General features: G+C 37.8%; 1 protein-coding gene across 2 annotated transcripts; it reads right to left on the reverse strand.

Annotated features, from left to right (window-relative positions):
• Positions 1 to 11,298: 11,298 nt before the first annotated feature.
• On the reverse strand, positions 11,299 to 16,313 carry LOC148025047 (uncharacterized). Of its 2 annotated transcripts, XM_087693797.1 has the most exons (3): positions 15,031 to 16,313; positions 11,847 to 11,970; positions 11,299 to 11,719 (listed from the first exon to the last, which is right to left on the reverse strand). In XM_087693797.1, exons 1-3 carry the CDS (start codon positions 16,277 to 16,279, stop codon positions 11,605 to 11,607), a joined length of 1,488 nt encoding a protein of 495 aa, XP_087549923.1. In that variant the 5' UTR covers positions 16,280 to 16,313; the 3' UTR covers positions 11,299 to 11,604. The 2 variants fall into 2 exon arrangements, with proteins under 2 accessions (XP_087549923.1, XP_087549925.1); XM_087693799.1 differs by lacking the exons at positions 11,299 to 11,719; positions 11,847 to 11,970 and adding an exon at positions 13,148 to 13,431.
• Between the last annotated feature and the right edge of the window lie 1,142 nt (positions 16,314 to 17,455).

Below are 17,455 nucleotides of genomic sequence, written 5' to 3' on the forward strand. Positions count from 1 at the left end.
TATGGACAAAGTGTGGCATTTAACATGCTATATGCACCATATTCATGGTATTCCTTTTCATCATGATATGGCTCAGGTAATGCTTCATGTTTCTCTTTGATTTATTGCTAGAAATTTCATTAGCTTTGTTCTTCCCCTTATTTCTAGCTATTTCTACTCATTGTCAAAGTGTAGTCTAAATAGACCTCTTGCCATAAAAATGGCTATAACTTTTCACCACAATATTTGAATGAGTAATTTTTTAGTTCAAAATGAAGCTAATGAGTAGCTCTTTAGGATGATCTATTATACTTTACTTCAAAAGTGAATAAAATATTTTGAAAATATTCTTTTTTTGCTATATAGAAAGTCCAACACCTTGTAAATTCACTATTTTGGTCTTTCAGCACATGTAGGTCCAATGTAAGGTCTCTAAATCCTACAACAACTTGGATGTGATCTATAGGTACTAAGTACCACTTGCAATCACCTATATAAGCTTTGCATAAACTCTAAAATAGCCTACAATACCTATAACCAAGTGAATAATGTTACCAAAATGGCCCTAGTATCACGTTACCAAAATGGCCCTAGTATCATGTTTCTTTGTAATAACCTATAAGCAACGTATGAATGACATGGAATAATCTACAACACCTATAAATGGATGAAACTTTATCCCACTAAATACCCAAGTATCCTATTACTCTTATAAGTACATGTATCTTGCTAATAAAGGCCAAAAGGGCTTGGAAACATCTTGTAATCCCTATAATTTGATCAATAAAGGCCCTATTTGAATGCTCTTCATTAGTTGAGATCTTCAAGCCTTTAATTTCTCCACTCATGGTACCTGTGCGAGGAATAAAATAACAAGACGGGCTCCCTATATGGGCTCTAAATCACTTAGAGGTGGGCAAAGTTCCTTCTGGGGGTTGGTTGGTTACACCCCTTCAAGATCTTCGATAGTAAGGGTGTTATATGAAAACATGGATGAGATGCATTACTAAAATAATTCTTTCAACCTAATGATATGCATGGATTGATTGATCAAAAAGAAAATTGAAAATGAGAATTGGCTAAGGGCCTTTGTCAAGATCGTGGGAGAGAAGGAAGGAGTCTCACTTGAAGCTTTCTTGCTTGCACAATGGGGGAATACACACAGACATGGAGGCTGAAAACAGTTTTCCTCTTCTTAGTTGTGTAAGCCAAAAAGAACTCACGTACATAGAAATAGAAGAACCCTATATATGGGTCTCAAACCAAACTCAACTAACTAAGGTGGCTAACTAACTGAGCCACGAACTAGAGTAGATAAGGATAGCTATCATCTAGCTATTATTCATGGGCGGTGTACCAAGTGCATCTGCAACAACTGACAAGTCGGTGACATAAATACACAACGGTCACCCTGGCGTGTCACGAGTGGAGCTCGATATCTCAACACTCCCCCTCGAGCTCAATTCCAATTCCTGCACACCAAGCAGGCCTCTAAACTTGTGCAGCTTCTCTGCGCCCAATGCCTTCGTGAATATGTCAGCTACCTGATCCTCTGTGCTGACATAAACTAGATCAATAAGACCTAGTAAAACCCTCTCCCGCACATAGTGATAGTGCACCTCAATGTGCTTTGTTCTAGCATGATAGACTGGGTTATTTGCCAAGTGTATACTACTCATGTTGTCACAATAAATGACAACTCGCCCATTTGTAGGAGGCTGATGCATATCATAAAGTAGCTTATGCAACCAAGCTACCTCACATGCAGCCACTGCTGCACCCTTGTACTCAGCCTCTGTGCTGGACAAGGCAACTGTAGGCTGTTTCTTGCTGCTCCAAGTGACTGCAGCACTCCCAAAAGAGAACACATATCCACTGGTAGATCGTCTATCAGAAATGCTACCAGCCCAATCAGCATCAGTGTATCCATGCAACTGTATCTGAACCCCATTCTCATAAAATAGTCCATACTGCAATGTGGACTTCACATACCTGAGTATGCGTCTAGCCGCATCCAAATGCGGTTTCCTTGGAGCCTATATAAACTGACTTACCAATCCAACAACATAGCTCAAATCTGGCCTGGTAATAGTCATATAAATCAAGCTTCCTACTATGCGTCTGTACATAGTAGGGTCTTCCAGAAGCTCACCTGCATCTGCACTCAGCTTCACATTCTGCTCCAAAGGAACTGAAATAGGCTTACAGCCTGTCATTCCATATTTGGACAGCATGTCCAATCCATACTGCCTCTGCAAGAGCTGTATCCCACTTGGTGATCTAATCACCTCAATGCCCAAGAAATAATGTAGCTCTCCCAAATCCATCATCTCAAACTTCTGCTTCAATAGCATTTTCACATGAAGAATATCTTCATCACTGTCACCTGTCATAATCAAATCGTCAACATAATGACAAGTAGCATAATACCTTTCTCTATTTTTCTCACATAAAGTGAGAAATCTGCCTTGGAAATCTGAAAGCCAATAGTGACAAGATACTGTCCTATCTTGTCAGACCATGCTCTAGGTGCTTGCTTCAAGCCATACAAGGCTTTCTTCAACCTGCAAACAAACTCAGGATGAACAACATGCACATAACCTGGTGGCTGCTCCATATAGACCTCTTCTTGCAAATCACCATGCAAGAAGGCATTCTTTACATCCATCTGATGTAAAGACCATCCCTTTGATGCAGCCATAGCAATGACTGCTCTTAAGGTTGCCATCCTTGCAACCGGACTGAATGTTTCTTCATAGTCAATGCCATATGCTTGTGCATACTCCTTGACTACTAATCTTGCCTTGTATCTATTCACAAAACCATCTGCATTGTGCTTCACCTTATAAACCCACTTACAGCCAATTGCATTCTTACCTTTAGGCAAAGGTACAAATTCCCATGTAGCATTTGCTTCCAAGGCATCCATTTCTTCATCCAGGGCTTTCTCCCATTTTTCTTTTCCCATGGCTTGCTCAAAAGAAGTGGGTTTTGGTTCCTGTATCACTTTGATCATATATGCATAGTGAATGGCTGTAAATCCATCATATTTCAGCCTATCCACAGGATACCTAGCTCTCATAGACCTGCGCAAAATAGGTTCACTCCCAAGTGCTCTCAAAACATCCCTGGTCTTCCTTACTCCAGGTGTAACAATAGAAGGAATACCCAACTCATCATCAATGCTCTGTTCTGAGCCACTGGATTCACCATCCACATAAGAGTGACCTGCATTCACATCAAACATGGGCTGATCAATCTTCTCTTTTCCTTTTCGTGATACCTGCATACCACTATCTACATTGCTTTGAGAAGATTCTCCTGATCTCAATCTGCGTGTCCATGGCGAAGAATGTGAACCACTGCTAGAGGACGCTCCAGGTCCACTAATATTTTGTGACTGCTGCTGTGAATTTTGTGCAGCATTACCATTTTGTGCATCTATATCATCAATCACATTTATTGGTTTATACCAGCTACTCATCTCATCAAAAACAACATCTTTGCTCACTGTAAACTTACGAGTAGAAGGGTTATAGCATCTATACCCTTTTTGCTGGCAGAGAGTAAGCAATAAAGATGCACTTCTCAGCTTTTGGATCCAACTTGGATCTCAACTCATCTGGCACATGTACATAGGCAATGCAACCAAAAATTTTCAAATGAGAAATATCTGGTTTCCTACCAGTATACCTCTCCTCTGGAGTCATCCCATGTATTGCTGCAGTGGGAATCCTGTTCATTATGTAGACTACTGTAGCAACTGCTTCAGCCCAATAAAAATCTGGCAAGTCTTTTTCACTGAGCATGGCACGAGATACCTCTCCAATATGCCTGTTTTTCCTTTCTGCAATTCCATTTTGTTGTGGGGTATGACTGCATGAATATTGCTACTTTATGCCATGCTCCTGCAGGAACCTTGCAAACTCATTTGAGAGGTACTCTCCCCCTCCATCTGACCTTAGGCATTTTATTTCCAGACCTGTTTCTTTTTCAGCCATAGCTTTAAGAGTTTTGAAATGCCCAAAAACTTCACTTTTCTTTTTTATAAAATACACCCAAACTTTTCTGCTATAGTTATCAATAAAAATGACAAAATAATGACAGCCTCCAAGAGATGCAGCTTTAGTAGTCCACACATCAGAGTGGATTAATTCCAATGGCTTCTTACTCTCTTGAACATGTCTAGGAAATGGTTTCCTTGCTTGTTTTCCAAATTGACAGGTTTCACATACCTTATGCATTTCTGCAACCTTGAATTTAGGCAATCCTGCAACAATATTTTGGGCCTGCATTGATTTAAGTCGCTGTACATTAACATGACCAATGCATTTATGCCAGATATCAATATCTGCAACTACACCGGTCCCATGTGCAAACATTGCTGCACTCAATTCAGGCATGTCTGCATCCAACGTAAACATTCTGCCCTTCTTATTTCCTTTTGCTATCAAGCGACCTTTATTTTTCATATCCTCAACAAAGCATCCATGAGGATTAAATCTGACCTGCAAGCCCTGCTCAACCATTTGACCAACAGAAACCAGATTCTTGGTGATATTCGGGACATGAAATACATCGGACAGGTATTTCTTTTTCCCATCCTGCATAGACAAAGGAATTTTTCCAATCTGCACAAAAGGATGTGCAGTATCATCATCAGTCTCCACAAATCCTGGTTTTTCCATTTTCCTTGCATCCTCCATCCATTCTGCATGACCTGTCATGTGGTTTGATGCACCTGAGTCAACTTGCTTTCTTCTGCACTTGTCACAGAATTGTTCATGTGCTGCACCATAAACAAATGCTCATTTCTGTCATCACCCTGTCTACTAGAAAATGCATAATTCCCTTGTTGCAATTTCCCATTCATGATGTCATTCTGCTTTTTATAGCAGTCTTTAGCCATATGACCCATTTTACCACAGTAGTAGCATTCAACATTGCTGTTTGCATTTTGGCCTCTTTGCCATCCACCACGACCTCTTTGGCTCCCCCTGCCTCTAGAGTTACCACGTCCTCCTCCATAAGACTGGTTTTCTTGAGTTTGCTGCATATTCTGATTTCTACCACGGCCTCCAAATCAGCCTCCTCTACCTCTGCCTCTACCTCTTCCAGCATTTGAGTAGAAGACAGCTTCTTTTGAAGTTCCTCCTGAAGAAGATGCACCACCATTTCTCTGCTCCTCAGAAATTAGAAAAGCAATCAACTCCTCAAAATCAGGAAATCTTTCACGGACGGAAATGGATGTTCGGAACTGTGCATAATCCTTTCCTAGACCATTCAAGGTCACTGAAACTAAATCATCATCTTCCACTGGCGACCCAATGGAAGCAAGTGCATCTGCAATCTTCTTCACCTTCATGTGGTAGTCGTTGATGCTCATATTTTCCCTTTGCACATTGTGCAACTCTTGCTTGAGCTGCATTTTCCTGGTTTGCGTATTTGTGCTATACATTTTTGACAAAGTATCCCATGCCTCCTTTGGCGTACTTGCATCTTGAATATGCACAATCATAGAGTCTGAAATGCTGATAGACAACCAGTACATAACTTTCCTGGCTCTCTCATGCCATGCTCTAAATGCCTGCATTTGCTGTTGATTGGGAACATCAGGAAGAACTGGTTCTTCTTCATTTCCTGCAACAAATTTCCAATATCCTTTTCCCATAAGGAAATTCGTCATTCTAAACTTCCATGCTTGGAAGTTGTTCTTGTCAAGCTTTTCAGTGACAATCTGTGAAAGAGAATCAGACGCCATTACAGAACACTGCAAAAAATTCTGTCACTACAAAGAACACGGCAAATCTGCAAAACTGGTGAAAGTGGTATTTGACCACACAGTCACTTCCTAGTGACGATTTTGCATATATAGGAACCAAGGATGATTCTGTAACTCCCAATGTCTCTGCACACAAGCATACGATGCAATATCTGTGGTAACTTTTCAGCGACCTGTAGAACAGTGGTCGCACAGGATAAAACATGGCTTTTTTCTGAGTGCGTGCAGAAAACTTCCGCCTCCAAAACAGGTCCTGAAATGGCCTCAAATAAAAAAAGCAGGGTCGCCAAGGGCTAAAGCCCTTGCCCGTAGCATATACTGCCCTCTTGCTTCACCGCGAAGGGCGTCTCAACTTGAGACAATGCACTCTTGCAATTTCCGGCTGTGCTGCCTGCAGAGATCTGCTCCCAAAACAGAAAATAAAAGCAACACTGCTCCTCTTACCAGAACACCGTGAGCTTGGCTTGCTTTCTTGAGCTCCTTACCACGAACAAGGCTCTGATACCATGTTAAGATTGTGGGAGAGAAGGAAGGAGTCTCACTTGAAGAAATCTTGCTTGCACAATGGGGGAATACGCACAGAGATGGAGGCTGAAAACAATTTTCCTCTTCTTAGTTGTGTAAGCAAAAAAGAACTCACGTACATAGAAATAGAAGAACCCTATATATGGGTCTCAAACCAAACTCAACTAATTAAGGTGGCATACTAACTGAGCCACGAACTAGAGTAGATAAGGATAGCTGTCATCTAGCTATTATTCATGGGCAGTGTACCAACCGCATCTGCAACTGACAAGTCGGTGACATAAATACACAACGGTCACCCTGGCATATCACGAGTGGAGCTCGATATCTCAACAGCCTTACCACTGCAAATCAATGACTTACTGATTGCAATACTTGCTCTTTACAAATTATTTCTTGGGTACAAGAGAATCAAAAGAAACAAATCAATGTTATGCATTAAAGCATGTAAAATTGGGTTCATGATTGAAAATGAAATGTAATCAATGCTAAAAATTGTTGTTGTCTAGTATCTTTAATTTGCCTAAAGAGATATTAATATTCAATTTATGGTTGTAGAGAGCTCAATGAACCAATATTTCTCACTCATCGCTCATCAACAAGTGGATAATCTTGAGTAAGTGGGTTAAGAGAGATTTTAGAGATTAAAAGGAGTTGAAATACCTCTTGAAATCTTGAAGAAGATGCAAGATTCAAATGGAATCAAGCATTAACCATTTATTGAAGAAGAATGCCCCGTTCAATCCATAATGCTCCATGCTCCATAATCCCCATGAATTAGCATGTACTTTGCTTGAAGACCATAAAGACTTTGAAGAATAAGTGCCTTTAGCCTTCTTGAATTCTCGAAGACAAGAAATTCAAGCTCTTTGACCAAAATCCCCAAAATGTGGTCCCATTATGCTTGATAGACTGAAATCTTCTTCAATGTCTTCAATCTTGATGCCAATGTTAGATGATACTGGCAATAGAAGAGTCTTAAAGGTCAAAAAGAACCAAAACTTGAAGAAAATAGGAGCTTCAAGGTTGAAGCTATGGTTTCCTTGTTATTTTTTTAGGGTTTAAAGAAACTTTGATCAAAGGGATGAAGAAAAAGGTTAAAGATCACATGATTCAGAAGGTCCTTTGCTTGTTTGAAGCTTGGAGAAGCTAGAGATCAATGAGCAATGGCTGACAACTATTGGAATCCTTAGCATAGGGAGTGCATTTTGTGTTGGATTTTATGAGCCATTGTTGTGAGTGACCCCTAGGCAAGTGTTATTTACTTGGCAAAAGCTCTAGAATCATTGCCCCAAGGTTTCAAGAGGAGAGAAAGTGATTATTGAGCAGAGAAAGAATTCTTTGGTGTCCACCATGAAAGTTCCACAAAGCTTGAAGGGAAGAAGAGAGAGAAAGCATTTTTGCAAAAGATAACTAGACTTCTAGATCTGCTAACTCTATTTTCCCTTTCTTTAACTATTTTACCTCTAGAATGGCTTATTTCGACCATGACTTGACATTTTGTCCATTGTGCCTCTAACTTGGTCTCCATATCCTCCATTTAGCTTTGAATAGGCTATCCTCTACACTTCAAAGCTCCTTGGTCTTTGCACCTATCTACTTCAAGAGCTAGACACCTTGTCCTTGAGAAATTGGAATGTAACTAGTTCGATAAAGAAATTTAAGGTAAGATTATGACCAAATGGATCAAAGACCAATGTTTTGATACTAGTTGTTAAGAAGAGAAGTGAGAGGTGAGAGAAGAAAATGCAGAAGAGCTAGAAAAGAGGAGAGAGAATGGTGACAAGGAGAGAGAAAGATTAGAAAGATAGAAGAGAAGAGAGAGAAGCCATGAAAGCATGAACAAGAAGGTAAGATAAAGAGATTGTAATTGTATTATTGTAAATTTGTGAAAATTTACACATCTCAACACCTTATATACTTATGCTAGTGTGACAAGGTATAATTAATAAAACCATCTCAAATAATATGTCTTCCTAGCTTCTTACAATAAGAACACCATATTCTTGCACATGTGGAAAAATCTCTTTGACTCTTTTCTTAATTGATAAATTAAGAAAGAGCTCTTTTTTAAAACCTTTTTCTCCCTAATGATAGGATGGAAGGAAATTATGATATGTATAATATGAAGGGAATTTTATATAGTTTACAATTAACTAGTAGAAACAGCTCTACTATTGGATATACTTTCGGTCCATGGTGAAGAAGTTTGAGATTTTATGATAGTGATGTTTAGCCACTTCACATAATGTGAATAAATAGTAAACCTCTGCATCATAAATACATTATGATGGAAATTCTTGGAATTAAAAAATATTTTATGAAGGGTTTGACGTCACAACCAAACAATAGTAGTTGGAGTGCAAAAAGCACAATACTATACTAAGATATTTGATAGTGTTCTAAAGCATGCAAGTCTATTGATGGTATGAGAAGTTGGAGTTGGTACAACTATGCCAGCTATAGGGTAACAAGGTTATTGGATGTAAGTAATTTTACAAGGTAATGTAAATGCGTAGATTGACAAATATATAGCAAGGTTGATTTGTAAAAGGCTATACACAAGCTTATGACACAAAGTATGAGGCTCAACATTTCATTTTGTTTCTAGAGCAATAAGATTTAAATGTGTGATTGCTATAAATGATTAAAGCAATATAATCATCTTTACATTAGATGATTGTAAGAATGTGTTTTTAGATGAAAATAGATATTTATATTAATAAATATATTTGGATAAAAAATGAAGGAATGATATGATTACATTATGACCCTTAAGGTCCTAGTCGTATATCTCTTTTATTGATCTTATTTGATTTACAAGCTATCCCAAAAGACCACTTACTTTGAATGCTATCTCCACTTAAGTGACTTCTACTATAGTACTTTCAAAGGTAGATTTCAAGTGTGCCTCTCTCAACTTGATAATCTAACTCTTTATATATATTCTTGAGTTGAGTGATACTAGAAGTACATGATTCCAGTAGGGGATCCTCATTAACTTGATTTGTAGAGCCTTGCTTATAGCATGCCTTAAACCCCCCCCACCAAGAACCAAACCCCCCCCCCCCCCCTCGCCCGCCCCACCTGTCCTCCTCTTTTCCTTGCCACCCCACTAGTCCCCACACCACAAGAAGAAGATCTTGTACTTGTTCTTTGGTATAATTATATAAAAGTAGGATTTGTATAACTTTTATAAATTAGAAGAACAATGGTTGAATTAGGATTTGGATCAAAAGTGCAAAATTTCATATATTGGCCCTACCAAGACAACAAAGCCCACATCATTCTTGTTCTTGACTTGATGAAACTCTAAAGCTTAGACATTGGGAAAATATTTAAGATAGGGTTTTCCCCTAACTCTATGATTTATGGAATTTCCACTAATCCATGGTTGTCCTATCTTGATCATCAATGGTTTTTGAACAACTTCATGGATTAAGACTTCTTGATGTCTAGCATTGTGTTTCACGTATATACCAACTCCTTTTTCCACCTAGAAGTGTATTTAAGAGGATCTTTTATGCATCATAAGGAGCTTGGAAGCTTTGGACTCATTGTAAGTTTAAGGGTCAATTTTGGAAATCTAAAATGCTTCATTTAACTCTAAAACATTAGCATCATTTGTTATGGCCAAGAGACATTCTCGAGTCAATTGTGATTTCTAAACAAATAGGTCACCCTATTGGATGAATGTATCTTATTACTCTCAAATTGATATTAGGTTGGGTAGTGGATAAATTGAGAGTCAAATGCAATTATTGGAAATTCTACATGGCCTTTGCATATTCTCTTAAAATTGTAGTACAATCTATTATTATGGCTTACATGTAGTTCTTTTTGGCTCTTATTATGTGATCCAAAACTTAAAATTGATTCTTTCATGTCAATGAAAATGGAGACTCATTTGGATCTATATAAATCATATAAATTAGAAAATGTAGCTTGCTTTACGAGTGCATTACTCATCCCTAGTTGTTGTAGCATCAATGATGGTAGTCACATATGTGCCACAACCATAGATGTGCAACACTACTCCAAGAAAGAAATGGAAGAATAAGGAAGAGTTAATGGAGAAATTTGTAATTTGATAGGTTTCTTATAGGCTATAGCACACTTTCCATCACTAATGCATTGCTTTACAGTTTGTACCCGTTGCAAAAAGCATCACACAAGCATTGCTTAAAATATGTCACTTATGGGATGTGAATTGAGGTCACATATGTGATGCTTTTAATGTCCATCACATGTAAGGAACACTTGTAAATTTTACAACCTCCTTGCAAATGTCCCCAAATTTTTGTAGTGATCTGAGGTAATTTATAGATCCCTAATGTTGAAAATGCTTGGTTTACTAAAGGGTCTCTTTAAATATAATTTTTTATCTATCCATATAAATTCATCCCATATGTATCTACATGTCACAATAATTACAAATTATATGTTGTATGTACACTACATGAAATTTGATATACTAAAAATGTGACCACCCTAGGCTCAAAAATGGGCTTGATTTTCCCTCAAAAGGGCATCTGAGAATTGCACTAAGCAAGCTCACATGTAGATGCACTTTCCTTCATGAGGATCTATGAATGGTTGGAATAGTTTGGTACACTAGTGTAATTAATGTCTCATCTCATTGATAAAAGAACACAAAAATATGCATAGAAAATTATACATGCACTTGCACATGTTTGATTGTGACTGCCCATATATTAGTGATTTATAATACGACTCAAATTCTTGAATCACCAAACAATAAAGTTTCATGTTGTCAATTGATATATTAGCATGGCTTAAAAAAGGGTTGATAAAAGAAAAATAGGAAAAGACTAAACAAATCATCAAATGTTTTCATGACGAAGAGGGGACTTTACAAGAGAAAAGAGAAAGGCGCTCTATACTAGAATAATCATAGATATAAATTCATCGAAGATATACAAGAGTATTTATTGATTGGTGGTAGATTATGATATTATTTTATGACAAAATCAACTATCTCTACTACACAATTGAGATCAATTGAAGTCGATCATTCAATTACTCAAGTGCTCTCATAAGGTTTCTTTTAGGATGGTACAAAAAGTGACAGCCATTTGATTTCTCTTCCAAAATTTCCCTCATCATAGATCTTCAAGTGAGGGAGAGAAGTATTCATGCATAATGCCACTTCTTGTTCACAAGTATATAACAGATCTTGATACATTCTTTCCTACAAATTATGGGTGCTCCAAATGAGCCCTTAAATACAAACAAGTACACCTCCCATGGACATTGGCATTTGTAGGAGTAATAGGCTCATGGATTTCTTGATAATGTCAATTATTTCCTCTCAAAGGAGCAAATAGATGTTGAAGTATTTGTGGTCTCTTCTCACCATCGATTCCCCTAACAAAAGAGTCATTCCTCCATATTTTTTGCAACTCTGCAAATCTACAAAGTTGAAGGACCACAAACACAAAGGAAAAAATGAAATGGGTGAATATTTTTTGTATTTAGGCTATTACATGTACATCCACCTTATATGAACTTCAAAATCCTAAATAAATCACTTATTTACCTTGCAACTCGATCAATTTTTCCACCTCGTAGTGATGATCGCTCAGATCTAGTACTTGAACGACTTCTAATATGAAGAGTAGAGAACTTTCTCAAATCATCTGAACTCACACTCCCACGATGACCTAATTATCATAAGAAAGCCAAATTAGTATAATTTTACTCACCCTCATGACCTTATAATCACGTGTTGACCCAACTAACTAGAAATTCTTTCAAACAAAAACATTGAGAAATTTTGTCACCAGACAAGTCTTAGATTGCATGTCTTTTACTTCTTAATACATGTCTAATCAATTAGTAAATTTCCATAATATTGGCTCTTTACATAATTGAGCTTATGAGTTTTTGAAATGCATGCTACTACTTAGTTTACCAAGAGACATCGCAGCAAGAACACAAAAAAAAACCTAATTTGGCTTTTGATAGTAATTATGTGGTGTGATAGATATGCATAGGTGGATTTTCTCCATAATATGTAACCAATCAATTTGTAATTATAATTCATTAGTGTATGTTTTTTCTTTTGAAATTTGGCATAGATTGATTGGAAATCCACTATCAAAGCAAACTTGAAGCACCTTAAGCCTTCTTGAAACCTTATCAATAAAAGTAAAGAATGGTGACTAAAATAATAGCATTTGGACATAAAATGCTCTAATGCATATTAAGGCATGTCTAATACGATAATAAAAATTATAACTTACCATATGGTTACTAAAGGCTTGGGGGAGGTGCTTTATGTCTCTTCTTTGGAAATGCCAACTATAAATCCAATACCCTTGATCGATTTGTATCTTCTCTTAAAGTGCCTAATACCTCTTGCTTTCCAACAGTCTTTATTGTGGGCTATAGAATTGTTAAGGACTTAAGAGAAAAAGAACTGGATACCATGAAAAGTTCATCTTACCAAATGAGTAAGGGATATAAGACCCTCAAGTATATATGTTTCCCTTTCACAATAGAGCAAATGAGAGAAAATTGAGTACAAGTAAATATTAGCACAAAATATCATTATGGCTTCCTAGATGGCAATGGCTGGCTTAATACTTGATAAGGAAATACTCGACAAGATTTGATGAAACTTATTTTTCCCTAAAAAAATGAGTCCTGATCTTATCACGAGACTTATCCCCCCTAGGAAGAGACTTTAAGATAGAAGTTATCCTAATGTGCACATATTACCATCATGTTAATAATATTTACGTATTTATGCTAGGGATTCATGTTAGTAACATTATTGGGATTAGCCAATATTAATGTTATTTAAAAATTAACCTATTACCCTAGTATTAACATAGTTTACTAGGCTTTTTAAAAGCTCTCACAACTTCTTATTCATATTAGGCCCATTCAACTAAAGAAAATCTAGACATGTTTGTAATTCTTATAAAATTACAGAGCTATCAAATGTAATGGCAATTCATTAAGGAAGTTCTTTTGGGAAAAAGAACTATGTTAATACATGGTTGTTGACCTTTGATAGACATTTGATTTGGAAGGGTTGTTGAGAACTTACATATTGTATGGATTGAGCTAAATGTCCTTCAATCATTAAGAGCGGTTTTTATAAAGATTGTTTGGACCTGTAACACTCAATAGGATTGCAAAGGATTGCATTTAGGTATTTGGGCTATTTATCCTAGTTTAGGCAATATTCTAATATCTAAACGCATAGGTCATGTGCTATTGTTATACATGTTATTTGTTTTATAGCTTGGGCTTTTTCCTAGTTTTAGGCAAGGGTAGCCCTTATCTAAGACTTGAGGTGTATAATTGAGAATTTGTGGTCAATCGGTAATTCTTGGCTTACTCATCCTATAAGCCTTGAAGGGTCCACTTGTTTTAGTTTAACCTCTTTTGTTTGTAGTATATTTTTATTTTAGGTATTGGATCCTACTTTGCCCAATATATGTCCTTAAGGAGATACAAATCTATATTTACATGGCATCATAGTTGCTTTTTCATTGTCTTTATTTGTTATAGAGTTTGATTTATTTAAGTTTCAAATATAGCTACTAGTTATAGTCTCTTACAGGTCTTCATGTAAATAGAGTGGTAAGGGATAATTGGCAACTAATAGCTAGGTACATAAGTGTTCAAAGGGCTATTGAAGTTACAACAACACATTCCAAGATAAGTGGATGATAGCTTGTCATTCTTGTTTGGTTAGGCATCCTAATAGTTCATTTAGCATTATGACCTCAATTTTGGCAATTCATTATTACAAAAATACTATAATTTATAATTGTATGATATGAAAATTTAAAAATTTTGGCTGGCTTTTAGCAAGTCACCAAAGCACTATCAACTTGCTTGTGACCATGCCCATGATAACATGACTACATGCAAATGCTATTTATGTGAGTTAACAACTTGAAAAACCTCGCGATCATGTAATATAAAATCCTCCTTTAGTAGAAAAAGCATTCCAAGCAACCACTACATAGTGTACAGTCATAAATGTATTTTACGTATGGGTTAGGAAAAATACAATGTCATCTAGGTTTTGATATTAAACCTTCCCAAGTGTGTTACTAGACAAGAAAGTTGTTTTGGTAAGTGAGGATGAATCTCACTCTTATAAAAATTTATGAACAATTACTGGAATGCTAGTATCTTCAACTTGTTCAATTAGGACAAGTCTGATAGGTTGAACCCTTGTTGAATCTCACTCCTAGTTGTGGCCTAAAGGGAACTTCTTAATCTTAATCTCAATTATGGCAAAGGAAAGTTTTAAAGTCCCAATGCTTGTCTTTAATATTCTCAGTGATTAGTATGGTTTGTAGGGGATTTTATCTTCTAATTAGTGAGCAAAGAGTCCCAAGGATACTAAGGAGCAAAGAGTCCTAAGGATACTAAGGAGTAGTAGCAAAGAGTCCCAAGGATACTAAGGAGCAAAAAGAGTCCTAAGGATACTAAGGAGTAGTAGCTGCATGGGTGGTGAGTAATGGGAGGTCAAGGGTTCAATCTTATGAATTAGTGGCTCCATGGTGCCTTGGGTGTGCCTTACTCTTAGGGGTATAGAGATTGGACCCAACCACAAATAAATCAAGGAGGTCTCGTTCTGAAAAAAGTCCCAAGGAACTCATGTGGGTAAGCTAAAAACTTCCCCTAACTTATATGTCTATGCACCGTGAAAAGATCCATACACAATTTAAAGAAAACGGAAAAAGAAAGCTTACGGATATATGAAGGGCTACTCTCAGTGCTGGCTCTGCCACCATTGATGGTAATGTGGCTGCTGGGCGTGTAAGAATGGGGGCGTTGATCATCTTCATTAGTGCTAATCCGAGTAGAAGGGGGGTTCTGGCCGTGATTGTTACTGCTTCCATTAACCGCACTAATCCTCCTCCTGCTATTTCCATTCATGTCGCCATTGGTCGTGATGCCATTAATCTCCTGCTTGTTAATCTGCAGGTCGCCATTATTAATCACGTTCTGCTGCTGCTGCTGCTGCTTCAATCTCGCAGCAGCTGAGCCGAAATCAAGATTAATGGGCTTAATGATGGTGTTCATCTGCTTTAAGCTCTTCCTGATCTTGCCCTTTGAGCCCGGGATGGGCAAGCAGATGTGCCCCGCGACCTTCCTGATCCGGTTATAATCAGAACTATTAGTGCAGTTAGGAGGGACTAGATTCTCCTTCTCTTTCTGTGCCGTCTCGTTTTTCTTCTTTTTGGGAGGATGATCGTTGGCCGGAGATGGATTAGGGTTAGGGTTTTCCGTAGCCAGTCTCTGATTATTATTAGGACTATCCAATGTAGCCTCTCTCTGATTATCTATGGCGCTTAATTCTCTAGGGTTAGGGTTTCGCATTCCCTCTCTATGATAAGGGCTACTTATGATTTCAGAGCCCTGATTAGGGTTTGCATAGGTAGCTGCGCCATGAGTCGAATTAGCTGCTGCTTGCTCAATAATTCCTGTTCGCATGGCGATAGGGCAAATCACTGCAGAGGATGAGGATGATGATCCTGAATTCGGGCTTTCTGCATTCAGCTGCTCCACAGGTGCTTCGTCCTGCACCTTTCGATCATCAATGGTGGTCGCTGATTTCTTGTCTGAATTGATCAGGCCTGAAGCTGGCGATATGTCGTCTGCATTCTCTCTCGTGTTCTCTGATACTTCATCCATGATCATATCACGGCCGCTGCCATCATCATCATCATCGTCGTCGTCGTCGTCTATCTCCTCTTCCTCTTCCTCGATAGCTTCCAATACCTCCTCTCCGATTTCTTCGTCTAATTCACCTTCATCCTCATCCTCATCATCAATCTCTACTGCCTCTTCGATCAAGATATCCTCTGCTTGGGGCTGCGCCATAAGCTGCTGTAAAGCGGGCGCCTGATCGTCTACAGTCGAGTCCTGATGTTGATGATCGAGGAAGTCTGATTTGGTGCGATGGAGATCATGGCATGCGGGATCAGGCACCTGCATGTCGGGGGGAGAGAGAGAGAGAGAGAGATGAGGAAGAGACGTGTTTGGAAGGAAGCAGAGAGAGAGAGAGAGAGAGAGAGAGAGAGAGAGAGAGAGAGAGAGAGAGCCCGGGAGCATCGAAAGGTGGCGAAGCTCTTTGTTGCAAAGACATGCCACCTTTACACACCTACATACATGCATCCGGTGATACAACGATTAATTGTGGGAGCCCCAAATAGCATAACCATAGTTACTATAAAGTAACTATAGATAAGCAACAATTACGAAAATGGACAGATATAACTTATTGGTGCAGGTGTTGTGGAGCAGTTCCACTCCAGTTGCCAGCCATCCTTGTAGTTAGACCAATAAAATACACAACCCTTCTTTGAGTTTGTGTGTGTGTTCACATAATATTTATGCATAGGAGCCAATGAACGCTACATTATTTGGGCTCAAACTTATCCCCACTCCAAATGCCAGCCATCGTTGTAATTAGACCAATCAAAAACACAATCCTTCTCTGAGTTTATGTGTGTGTGTTCACAAAATATTTATCCATAGGAGCCAATGAATACTACACTACTTGGGCTCAAACTTATCCCCACTCCGCATTTGTGCAAGCTCATAACCAACATAATATTGTGAGAATAGGGGAGATTGGGGGGGGGGGGGGGGGCATCGGAGGGGGTGTTACTAAATATATGTATCTATCACAAGGGTTCAAAAGAAGGGTTTTTTAAATTTGATTTTGAATATATTTATTTATATATAGAAGGGTCTTATTTAAAGAAGATATTCACAAATTGGATAGAAATATGGTGTGTTTTTATTCATGAAAAATTCACAGATAATGGGGGTTTTAAAGTAGACTTTGAATACATGTCGTATATTTTTTAAAATTCACAAATAAGGGTGTTTTAAAATAGAGGTTGAATAGGGAGTGTTTACATATAGTGAATCCCCTAAGGAAACAAAACAGATAACAAAGAGAATCATATTAAAATACTCTCTCAATAACAACCCAACCAAACCGACTCAAAAAGAAGAAGAAGAATAAAAGTATAATTTATCTATAGTATGCTCACGAAAAGTACAAAATGATCCAATGATTTACTTCCCAATACTACAAGTCCTAGATCACAAAAATTAGTGGAAATGGCATGTAAGGGCATGCTCATTTTATAAGCTATTGGA

Source organism: Lygodium microphyllum, chromosome 15 (genome assembly GCF_053477565.2).
Source record: "Lygodium microphyllum isolate KBCC chromosome 15, Lygodium_microphyllum_v1.1.10, whole genome shotgun sequence".
Classification (NCBI taxonomy): domain Eukaryota; kingdom Viridiplantae; phylum Streptophyta; class Polypodiopsida; order Schizaeales; family Lygodiaceae; genus Lygodium; species Lygodium microphyllum.

Bases quoted from the DNA above. Each gene is read 5' to 3' on its own strand.
- LOC148025047 (XM_087693797.1), bottom strand. From the start codon at position 16,279: ATGCAGGTGCCTGATCCCGCATGCCATGATCTCCATCGCACCAAATCA. The intron at 11,971-15,030 runs GTAAGCTTTCTT...TATGATAATTAG, and splicing joins GAGTAGCCCTTCATATATCC to GTCATCGTGGGAGTGTGAGT. The intron at 11,720-11,846 runs GTAAATAAGTGA...TCAACTTTGTAG, and splicing joins AAAATTGATCGAGTTGCAAG to ATTTGCAGAGTTGCAAAAAA.